Below are 12493 nucleotides of genomic sequence, written 5' to 3' on the forward strand. Positions count from 1 at the left end.
CTAATGTTTGTAAAAAATTACAGCTGTGAGTCTTTCTGGGTAAGTCTCTAAGAGCTTTCCACACCTGGGTTGTGCAACATTTGCCCATTATTCCTTTCAAAATTCTTCAAACTCTGTCAAATTGGTTGTTGATCATTGCTATACAACCATTTTCAGGTCTTGTCAAATCAAGCTGATTTAAGTCAAAACTGTAACTCGGCCACTCTGTCACAGCTGTCGAAAGAGGAAGACCAAGGTGCAGCATGGTGAGCGTATATTTTCTTTTAAAAAATGACGCCACCAAAACAACAAACGAGCCCACTACTGTGAAGCTTACAGGGCTCAATGCCTCAAACAAAGTTAACTACCCACAAAGACAGGTGGGAAAAAGGGCTGCCTAAGTATTGGTTCCCAATCAGAGACAACGATAGACAGCTGTCCCTGATTGAGAACCATAACGGCCAAAACAAAGAAATACAAAACATAGAAAATAGAACATAGAATGCCCACCCCACATCACACCCTGACCTAACCAAATAGAGAAATAAAACGGCTCTCTAAGGTCTGGGCGTGACACACTCATGCTCTCATGCTCATTCATGCTCTTCTTGGTAAGGGACTCCAGTATAGATTTGGTCTTCTGTTTTAGGTTAATGTCCTGCTGAAAGGGGAATTTATCTCCCAGTGTCTGGTGGAAAGCAGAATGAGCCAGGTTTTCCTCTAGGATTTTGCCTGTGTTTAGCTTCATTTCGTTCCGTTTCTTTTTTATTCGGAAGAACTCCCAAATCCTTAATGAATTTCGGTTCCAGAGTGGCGCAGCAGTCTAAGGCACTGCATCTCAGTGCTAAAGGTGTCACTACAGACCCTGGTTTGATCCTGGGCTATATCACAACTGGCTGTGATCTGGAGTCCCATAGGGTGGCGCACAATTGGCCCAGTGTCGTCTGGGTTTGATCGGTGTAGGCTGTCATTGTAAATATGAATTTGTTCTTAACTGACTTAACTGCCTAGTTAAATAAAGGTAAAAAAAAAATAAATGATTACAAGCATATCCATAAAATGATGCAGCCACCAACCACTATGCTTGAAAATATGGAGAGTGGTACTCAGTGATGTGTTATATTGAAAATTCCTCAAACATATCACTTTCTATTCTGGACAAAAAGTTAATGAATGGCTTTGCCAAGTTATCAGTGTTACTCACAGCCATTAAACTTTCAACTGTTTTAAAGTCACTATTGGCCTCATGATGATATCCCTGGGCGGTTTCCTTGCTCTCCAGCAACTGAGTTGGGAAAGACGCCTGTATCTTTGTAGTGACTGGGTGTATTGATACATCATCAAAAGTTTAATTAATAACTTCACCATGCTCAAAGGGATATTCATTGTCTGAAAACCTCCCTGGTCTTTGTGCTTGAATCTGTGTTTGAAATTCACTGCTCGACTGAGGGACCTTATAGATAATTGTATGTGTGGGGTATAGAGATGAGGTAGTCATTAAACACTATTATTGCACACAGAGTGAGTCCATGCAACTTGTGACTTGTTGAGCACATTTTTACTCCTAAATGTATTTATGCTTGCCATAACAAATGGGTTTGAATACTTGACTCAACATTTTTCAGCTTTTGATAAATTCATTTGACATTTTTTATTTTTTTAAGAGTTACACTTTGACATTACTGGGTATTGTATGTAGGCCAGTGACAAAATATCTCATTTTATTCCATTTTAAATTCAGGCTGTAACACAACAAAATGTGGAAAAGGTCGAAGTGTGCAAATACTTTCTGAAAGCACTGTAACTGCAAGACAGAAACTGAACTTCTGCTGCAGAAATAAGTTGACAGACAGAATTCCATTGGTTACACCTTTTTATTGGGATTACCTTGACAGTCACATAGTTACCAAATGGATCCCATGGAAACATTGAAGCAGAGGGTCAAGCCCCCAGGACTCTCCCTCCCCATCCCTCAGGGTGTGGCATGACATAGTGGGCATTGACCAGAGAGGGAGACTAGGTCTCAATTGGCAACCTATTGCCTATATAGTGCACTACTTTTGGCCAGGGCCCATAGGATTTTGGGAATAGTGTGCAATTACAGCCAGCCAAAGAGATAGAGTTTTTCAGAAGTTAGCAGAAGCGCTTTTAGTGTTCATTGGTAGAACGTAGTGCCAGAGAAAAAGAGAATGGAAACTTTATGCAGTGTCACACTGAGTGTTTGTTGCAACTGCAAATGCTCATACAATCTGATATCCTTTGTTTAATACACACAATAGCCATGACTGAACTAGAAGGAATATGAGAGGAAGAGGAACGCTATCTGAAAGGTGGAATATTTCAAAATGTTCATTTGAAATGCAGGCAGTCCAAGTCCAGTAGGCTGAGATGAGTTGAACACTCAGTCACTCTGTCTCTGTCCCAAATGGCACCTTAAAAGTAATGTACTATTTGGGACGCAACCCATTTCTCGCTCTCTGGTAACACACACCATTGTTCCATATCCAAATCCCTTCATTAAACTGATTTCAAAATTAAGTTGTAAACAATATACTTTTTTATATGAGTGGGGGAAATCAGTGCACATGGAATATAAGGGTTTTTTTGAAGGTTAAAGGAATAGTTCACCCAAGTTACAAATGAGTTTCCTTACCCTGTAAGCAGTCTTTGGACAAGGTATGACAGCAAGCCATGCTTTGGTTTAGTTTCCTTGGCACCGTTTCCACATGCAAACATTTTAGCATTTGTGGCACAAATCCCATTGAAGTCATGGGACCAATATTAGCGTTTTTCATGCATCATGTCCAAATGGATCACAAATTGATTTGAACATGATGCGCGACGAATGCTAATATCGGTCCCATGACATGAATGGGATTTGTGCCACAAATGATAAAACATTAGCATGTGATAACAGTGACAGGGAAACTAAACCAAAGCATGTTGTTGTCATACCTTGTCCATAGACTGCTTACAGGGTAAGGAAACCAATGCCATTGTAATTTGTTGAACTATCCCTTTAACTGGTCAAGAAATACACCCATGCTAATGTAAAGCGTATGGGAGGGTCAGAATTCCAGTCGGGATCAGAACTGGGAATTTGCAGCCAGAATTTCAGACTCCCGAGACATGTTCAGCAGATCGTGGTCCTGGGGAAGAATAGCAGCGCACGCACGCACGCAAGCACGCACGCACGCACGCACACACACACACACACACACACACACACACACACACAGATCTGCTCAACTGCGTCTCCTACACAAACACCATCCCTAACAGCAGACCATTGAGACCGTAACAACTGGCTCTGCTCGATAGCACATTTTTACCATTCATACAATATAGAGATGTGTTTATATATATTTATATTCATAGACTGATGTGTCCTGTCTATTGTCATCGCTACATTTTTTTGTTGTTCCTAAAACTGACAATTTTGGTCACACAGAAGGAATCTTTGCAGCACTTAAGACAGAAAACGACAGGAAGTACAGCAAAATGATACCTGCGTCAGGAGGAATCATAATAAGAATGACACCCCCAGCTATTGGAAATAGTAGAGGAGGACTAAGGGTGTGGGATAAGACCGCGAGACAGCGCGATGGAATGGTGGCCAGAGAGCTTTAGAGAAGCACGACAAAGCACTAAATACAAAAACACAAGACGATTCATGACTAAAATACTCGGGGAAGGCCGGGTGTTAAAATAACTAAACGTATAAAATGTACTGAAAACGGCATGACACTTAACGGATGCATCTACACCACATACGGCTGAAAACTACACACTAGGCTAAAGAGTGACTCCGCCAGTTAGATAAAGATACAGGGGCAGGGCTGGGGAGAGAGAAGTGGGACAGGAGACGTTAGTTGCTACAGGAGAACAGAAGAGCGACACACACACTCCTATGCCAGCATCAAGAGAGGGAGGGTAGCAGTTACTCCTAAGCCAATGATACATGGTCAGATACTTTTTTTTATCCTCCTAATACATTAGGATTGAGGGTATGGTGCGTGATCTGATTCTAGATCTGTGGTTATGGGCAAGGGGTATAGTTGTCCACTAATTCAGTGCCATGGGGAATAGATGGGTTGTACAGGAATAGTAAACAACATATCATGGGGGTGGAATGGATTTTTTGTTTAGATTAAAAAGGGGAAAAGACCCTTTAGATGCAGATGGTATTTTTTGTACTTCACAGGATGTTTGCATTATTTATACATATATGCGTTTAGTAATATAATAATTTTCAATATATAGATTTTTTTTCGTTTGTCAGGGGAAAAAAAGACTGAAAGAAACGATCCCATGTTGTCATCTTTCGCTCCCTCCCTTGGTCCAGCCTCTTCCCTGTTGCGTCCCTCTTTCCACCCGATTGTGAGGTGGCGGTTAGCAGCGTGTCTCGTAAATGCCGCTGCGGCCGATATAGCGCACCCATTTGATGACGTCGTGGTCACTGTAGTTCAGCTTGGGCTCGAACACCTTCAGGTAGCGCACCTTGAGTCCGGACGGAGCAAATGGCACCTGGGAGACCATAACAGAACCATAATTACACCTGGGAGAGAGTTTATTTAACTAGGTAAGTCAGTTAAGCACAAAATCTTATTCATAATGACGGCCTACACCGGCCAACACTGGGCCAATTGTGCGCCACCCTATGGGACCAAACACAGCTCGTTGTGATACAGCCTGGATTCAAACCAGGGTGTCTGTAGTGACGCCTCTAGCATGAAGATGCAGTGCCTGAGACCGCTGTGCCACTGGGGGGCCCATTTGACAGGCCAGAAACATTATCACACCTGGGTCATTCAACCATTGAAGTTGGTAATAGTTGGTAATACAGCACAAACTGATCTGGAGCCCAGCTACAGTAGAGATAGAGGAAATAAAAGACCTAATCACCTCAAAGTTCATAGAGATGGGAGGGCGCGCCCACTTCTTCTTGTCGTTGGTGGGCAGCAGCTCGATCTCAGCACTGATTTGAGACTCCTTCATCCCTGCCATACGTTTGATCCTGCAGACACGCATAGCCACACACAGTTAAGACCATTCCACAGCACAAACACAGACGTGTGCGCACACACACTAGGGATGAGCACGGTTAATCGAATATCCGGATATCAAACCCTCATTCAAGGGTTTTGTTTAATTTTGTACTATTTTCTAAATTGTAGAATAATAGTGAAGACATCAAAACGATGAAATAATACACATGGAATAATTTAGTAACCAAAAAAGTGTTAAACCAATCAAAATATATTTTATATTTGAGATTCTTCAACGTAGCCACCCTTTGCCTTGAAGACAGCTTTGCACACTTTTGGCATTCTCTCAACCAGCTTCATGAAGTAGTCACCTGGAATGCATTTCAATTAACAGTTGTGCCTTGTTGAAAGTTATTTGTGGAATTTCTTTCCTTCTTAACGCGTTTGAGCCAATCAGTTGTGTTGTGACAAGGTAGGGGTGGTTAACAGAAGATAGCCCTATTTGGTGTCCATCTTATGCAGTGCCTCCAGGATTTTGTGAAGAAAAATTGTGATTCCCGTGGCCAAAAATGCTTGTTTTGCTGCAGCTTTTCTGAAAATCTGCAATACATTTTGAGATGTTTTCTTTTCACGTTAATTTCATATAAAGCAATAAAAGTAATATGTGCTCAGCTTTAGGACGATTTTAAGCAGAATACATAATACTAAAACAATTAGAAACATCTAAAGTGCTCAATTCTGTTTATTTTCAGCTCTCTAATAATCCACTCACAGATTCACACACACACCTCTCCATCAGGCTTAGGGCTTGCTATCAACACAAGATGCACCTCCCATTCCTACTCATTCTCTCTCTCTCTTAAAAAAACAAGGAGGTATTTGGACATAAATTATGAACTTTATCGAACAAATCAAACATTTATTGTGGAACTGGGATTCCTGGGAGTTCTGATGAAGATCATCAAAGGTAAGTTAATATTTATAATGCTATTTCTGACTAATGTTGACTCCACAACATGGTGGATATCTCTTTGGCTGTTTTGGTCTCTGAGCGCCGTACTCAGATTATTGCATGGTATGCTTTTTCCGTAAAGTTTTAAAAAAATCTGACACAGCAGTTGCATTAAGGAGAAGTTTATCTAAAGTTCCATGTATAATAGTTGTATCTTTTATCAATGTTTATTATGAGTATTTCTGTAAATTGATGTGGCTCTCTGCAAAATCACTGCATGTTTTGGAACTACTGAACATAACACGCCAATGTAAAATGAGATTTTGGGATATAAATATGCACTTTATCGAACAAAACATACATGTATTGTGTAACATGAAGTCCTATGAGTGTCATCTGATGAAGATCATCAAAGGTTAGTGATCAATTTTATCTATATTTCTGCTTTTTGTGACTCCTCTCTTTGGCTGGAAAATGGCAGTGTTTTTCTGTGACTTGGTGGTGACCTAACAATCGTTTGTGGTGCTTTCGCTGTAAAGCCTTTTTGAAATCGGACACTGTGGCTGGATTAACAAGAATTTTATCTTTAAAATGGTGTGAAATAATTGTTTGCTTGATGAATTTTAATTATGAGATTTTTGTTGCTTTGAATTTGGCGCCCTGCACTTTCACTGGCTGTTGGCGGGGTGGGACGCTACCGTCCTGAATATCCCAGAGAGGTTAAGCCATTTTGCCACAACATTGGAAGTATGCTTGGGGTCATTGTCCATTTGGAAGACCCATTTGTGACCAAGCTTTAACTTCCTGACTGATGTCTTGAGATGTTGCTTCAATATATCCACATAAATTTCTTTCCTCATGAAGCCATCTATTCTGTGAAGTGCACCAGTCCCGCCCCGCAGCAAAGCACCCCCACAACATGGTGCTGCCACCCCCGTGCTTCACGGTTGGGATGGTGATCTTCGGCTTGCAAGCTTCCCCATTTCTCCTCCAAACATAATGATGGTCATTATGGCCTAACAGTTCTATTTTTGTTTCATCAGACCAGAGGACATTTCTCCAAAAAGTTGCAAACCGTAGTCTGGCTTTTTTTATGGCGGTTTTGGAGCAGTGGCTTCTTCCTTGCTAAGCGGCCTTACAGGTTATGTCGATATAGGACTTGTTTAACTGAATAAAGTCCCCAATTAACCAGTGGCGCAATTAACAACTTTTTTTGGTCCGTAGTTTATAGGCGACTGTGAAGCGTTTCTCAGGCGCCTAACCTGTGTGGAGTTCATCAGAAAACTTACTTCCAGACGATGGCGTTCTCGCTGGCCTTGTACTTGGCCTTGCCCTTCATGCAGATCACCTGGACCCCGCTGGTGTTGAGAGGGGTGGGGATGCGCACCTGGGTAGTAAGAACATGGAAAAAGACATTCAGCTCAGTGGATCCATTCCCCATCTACAAACACTCATTCATTAGTTTATGGGTAAGACCAAGGGTGCTTCCGAAATGGCTATGTTGAGCACTACTACAAAAGTGTGTAATTTCAGGACTTTTACCTGACCGTGATGACCACGACCTGGTCAGGTACTGTGTCCAAAGCTCTATGCTCACTTGGTACCCCTATATCCCTCTGTAGCCATACCTCAATCTTCTGAGCCAGAAGCGAGGGCTTGAAGTTGGACTTAATGACCACCTTGACTTCAAGCTTGGTGCGGCCCACCTCCCTGACAAGGGGGATGACACGGAAGGGTAGGATGATGTCCTTGGTGGTGCGGTACCTGTGGAGAAGAGGCAAACACACACACAAAACAGACACATAAAGACATAGCCTGTGTGTGAATGTGTGTGTGTTTGTGTGTCTGTATCACACAAGATCGTTACCTCATGAGTTCACATTCTCCGTCCGGAGGAATGAAGCTGATGCTGCGCTCAGCGTCAAACTTGCTGAGACGCACACACTGGTGGAATGTACAGTCGTCAATGGCTATGGATTGCTTACCGCCACCACCGCCACTAAGAGAGGGATATAAAGGAGAGGGAGAAAGGGATGAAGCGAGAGAGGGAGATAAAGGAGAGAGTGAGGGAGATAAAGGAGGGAGAGAGGGAGGAAGCGAGAGAGGGCGATGAAGGAGAGAGAGAGGGAGATAAAGGAGAGGGAGGGAGAAAGGGAGATAAAGGAGGCAGAGAGCGAGGGAGCAAGAGAGGGAGATAAAGGAGAGAGGGAGATAAAGAAGAGAGGGAGGGAGATAAAGAAGAGAGAGTGAGATAAAGGAGAGAGAGAGAAAGAGAGAGAGGAGATAAAGGAGAGAGAGGGAGATAAAGGAGAGAGAGAGAGGGAGATAAAGGAGAAATAGAGAGAGAGAGAGAGAGGGGGGGGGGATAAAGGGGAGAGAGGGAGACAGGTGTTTAGAGGGGACAAGAGAGCCACACATAGACACACACACTGAAGGAGGGGAAACCGATCCTAATCATAATACACAGACATTAGATGACAGTGAGATTAACGATTAACATACATTTACGAAGAGTATGAATTTCAATGAAGAGTTGATGCACTCTGAGCTCCAACATACTGAAATCCACACACACACAACGGATAGACAAAGCAGTAGAGGTGTACCAGCCAGACACCACAACACTAATTGCCTGGTCAGTCTGACTTGCATGTCATGTTGCGTTCAGAAGGATGCAACATTAGATTGATTGATTATGAACACTACATGTCCAGATCTACCAGTCAGAAAATCAGACACATAACATTGCTCTGTACTGAACGCATCCCTGTGTAGACAAAACGATGGACAGACAAGACAGACACACACAGAGGCAGACTGAGGATGGAGAGTGAATGATGTACGCTACCTGCCTCCCAAATCACTGAGGTCCAGCACAGAGAGAGGGAGAAAATCACAGCACGAATCAAGAAGGGGAAAAAAACACAGCTTGACATCTTAGCACTATAAACATAATGCCAGGAAAGAAAAAGGTCATAAAAAAAGAGGGTGATGGAAAATGATGAACAAAGTAACAAGCCATGTGATGTAGTTGCAGCATGATGACTTGGTTACGATGGCTGCGGAAAACGGAGTGATCTGGTCAAAAGTAGTGCACTTTATAGGGAATAGGGTGCCATGTGGAACACAGGCAATGTGTTCACCTCCCAATCAGTGTTTGGACAAGAAGAACGGCATGTGAAAACCCTTTAGAGAATGATTTAAGGTTTTCCATTTTACAGTTTTATCTCAGTCTTTTCAGCAGCAATCCAGTACTTGACAGTGTCAGTGACCCATTTTGCTTTGATCATTATGGGTACTTAAAAAAATCAAGATGTTCAAGGCTTTACAAAACATTCAATGAGCATAAACAAAAATATTTTAAAACCAAATGTACAGTACAGGAGCTTAATTCTAGCCTGGTCCCAGATCTGCTGTTTTTGCCAACTCCATTGATGTCATTGGCAAGCCAAACATTGTTTGGCATGACAATGAGTGCCAGAGTTGGCATGACGGCACAAACAGACTGGCACTCAGGCTAGCTTAATCCACGGTATAGCTGCAGGCACCAGCAAAGGGCCTTCAGTCAGCTTGCTCTAGAGTTTAGGATATTTCCTATTGGTGAATTCAACAGCTTACTGGGGGGAGAGTTCTATGGACCGTAGGTGTGAAACCTCATTAAGCACCTTTGCCCCCTTAGAAATACAAGCGCTGTGCACAGCTTAATTGAATCAGATCAAGTGCCTTTCTATATCTATTCTACAGATTATTCTAATCTATATTCTAATCTACTTCTATATCTATATTTTTGGGCCACTGTTTTTGTTGTGATATCTTGTTTGATACTCTCGGACAGTGACATCTGCAAAAAATAATTGACTGAGAACACATCACTTACAGCAACGACCTGGAGAATAGTTACAGGGAAGAGGGGGGGGGGGGGGGGGGGGGGGGGGGATTAATGAGCCAATTGGAAACTGGGGATGATTAGGTGGCAATGATGGTATGAGAGCCAGATTGGAATTTAGCCGTGCCACTGGAGTTAACACCCCTACGATAAGTGCCATGGGATATTTAGCGACCACAGAGAGTCAGAACACCCGTTTAACGTCCTATGCAAAAGACAGCACCCTACACAGGGCAATGTCCTCAATCACTGACCTGGGGCATTGGGATATATAAACACTGCTGTAACATTTGCGCTTATAATATACTGCTGTGTGCGCATTGCTGAGCCTATGTGAAGAAATGGCCTAATAGTTTATCAACATTTTTAAGCTAAACGTTCTGATCTGTTGCCCCAGCCTCATTGTGTAAAATTGTTTGGGGGATGCTACTGGTTGTTTTAATTTGGGATCTTTCGCCTCCCACAACTGTCCAAGACTATGTTCGGAATTTTCATTTCTAGCACAGAATAGAAAAGGTAATCTTTTGCACTATGGGGGACAGTATATTGACATAGGTTAGTGCTTTTGCTGTTCGTTAGGCCTACTCATGTTGTTGGCTGATGAAAAGTAAATGTGGGCACTTATATCTTCGTCCCAGATGTGTTTGTCTTCACTTGTAGCCTGTGAGAAAGACCCGATCACGTGACAGAGAGCCATGTGAGTGGGAGGTCCTTCGAGCACCCAGCCGGGAGAAGGGAATTATAATATTATATTCAGCTCAAGGGCACAAACGGTCACTGACCGCAAAAAGTATGGATTTTTTTAGGGGGCATTACGGCCACACAACAGGGATGCCAGCCGGGAAATTCGAGGCATTATGAAGTGCTTGTCAAATTGTGAATAAGAGACTGATGAAGAGTGTACAGCCTGTGCAAAAAACAAAGGAGAGCTCATGCCTTTCATGTGGCTTCTTTTCAAACCATCATTAGAGTCGTATCATGCAGCCTTACAATGTATTATACATAAAAAAAATAGCCTAATGTTTGTATCACAACTGCAGTTACGTAAATAACTCTAAATTAAGCATATAGGAGGACCTGTTTCTTTATTAACTGCTCAACACAGAATAGCTGCATGTGCGCACTCCCTCAAATCGTTTGGAGAAAATATCCTTTCTATTTTATTCCGTTTTGTTCCATTGTATTCCTCATACTGTAAAATAATATAAAATAATGCCACAGAATTCTAAGCAAATCTTGTCTGCTAAATGAACTAGTGTAGCCCACAGCCATATGGCGTAGACAGATCAGGAACTAGCATAAGGACAACTCATATCATCTTTCTTTAGACCTGTCTAAAATAAATAATAGATTTATGAAGGTGTACGATATATTACATGGATTTATTCGATTTGTAAAAATGTAGATTTTCCAAAGGTCTGTGGATGGTAGGATATGTGTGTGGAAGCCAGGATATTCTAAATGTGTTTATGTTAATTAACGGTCAATTACCATGAGACCAGCAGTTATTTGCTTGACAATCACCAGCTGACAAAATTTAATGACCGCTACAGCCCTAATTATGGTTGTAGGTGCAACCAAATATCAACATTTAAAGATGTATCTTCTGCTTGGATAGTTCCATCTGCACCACTGACTTAGTCTGGCTTTAATTCCAGGTTGTTGGATTCACGTCTCAACTAAACATCAAACTTAAAGAATAGGACTAAATTAAATCAAACTTTATTTAAAGTACATTCAAATATTTGGGGGTTTGAGATTGAGTCGTGAAACCAACAGACTATCAATTTTTTATCTGTAGACAATTAAAGTCAGATTAAGTCAGTGGCACAGATATCCAAGCAGAGGATACATCTCCTTTAAATATTGATATTTGGTTGCGTTGTCAACCAAACACAATTCAATATTACTTTTGGAATACAGTACATAGTTTTATTACAAACTAATGTAACATTCAACCTTAAAATGAGTAACACATCCATGGCCACATTCAGGTTACAGTGACTATAAATGTCTTATGTAACCGTATAAAGTGTGCATGTTCAAGATAGCATATGCAAAGGTCGTCGCAGATCTTCACAATTGCTGTAATAATCTGCACCGAATCTCAAACGGCATTGATCACTTGCACCATGTACTTTGAATGTAATCTCAACTACAATGCAGGTCACTTGGTTCTGCTATTAGATGAAACAGTGATAACACAATCTGTTGCATAAATAAACAAAATATCTGACATTGTATTCCCATTGGAATGCTTTCCCATTGGAACGTTCTGTACTTTTAAATGGTTGACAGTGCAGTGATAGACAATAGGTTGACAACTTAACAAAATGTCAAATTGTTTTTCCATTGGTATTTGATTGCGCTTTTTAGATGGTTGATAGCATAGTGGTCACACATTGGAAATTCAACTAACTTTTGCCTGTCTTTTTGAGGGGTGAATATACAGTGTACAAAATACTAGGAACACCATCCTAATATTGAGTTGCACCCCCTTTTGCCCACAGAACAGCCTCAATTTGTCGGGGCATGGACTCTACAAGGTGTCAACAGCATTCCACAGGGATACTGGCCCGTGTTGACTCCAATGCTTCCCACAGTTGTCAAGTTGGCTGGATGTCCGTTGGGTGGTGGACCACTCTTGATACACACAGGAAACTGTTGGGTGTGAAAAACTCAGCAGCA

At 41.8% G+C, this 12493-nt stretch overlaps 1 protein-coding gene across 1 annotated transcript in view; it reads right to left on the minus strand.

Annotated features, from left to right (window-relative positions):
* Positions 1 to 1838: 1838 nt before the first annotated feature.
* Positions 1839 to 12493, minus strand: part of LOC139386220 (AP-2 complex subunit mu-B) — a 39880-nt gene continuing 29225 nt past the window's right edge. Inside the window, exons 9-13 of the mRNA XM_071131699.1 lie at positions 7787 to 7918; positions 7548 to 7683; positions 7209 to 7306; positions 4885 to 4996; positions 1839 to 4506 (exon numbers count right to left, since the gene is read on the minus strand). Coding sequence (XP_070987800.1) covers positions 4372 to 4506; positions 4885 to 4996; positions 7209 to 7306; positions 7548 to 7683; positions 7787 to 7918 — 613 coding nt within the window. The 3' untranslated portion in view covers positions 1839 to 4371. The remainder of the gene's footprint in view (positions 4507 to 4884; positions 4997 to 7208; positions 7307 to 7547; positions 7684 to 7786; positions 7919 to 12493) is intronic.

This window comes from Oncorhynchus clarkii, chromosome 27 (assembly GCF_045791955.1).
Source record: "Oncorhynchus clarkii lewisi isolate Uvic-CL-2024 chromosome 27, UVic_Ocla_1.0, whole genome shotgun sequence".
NCBI classification, from domain to species: domain Eukaryota; kingdom Metazoa; phylum Chordata; class Actinopteri; order Salmoniformes; family Salmonidae; genus Oncorhynchus; species Oncorhynchus clarkii.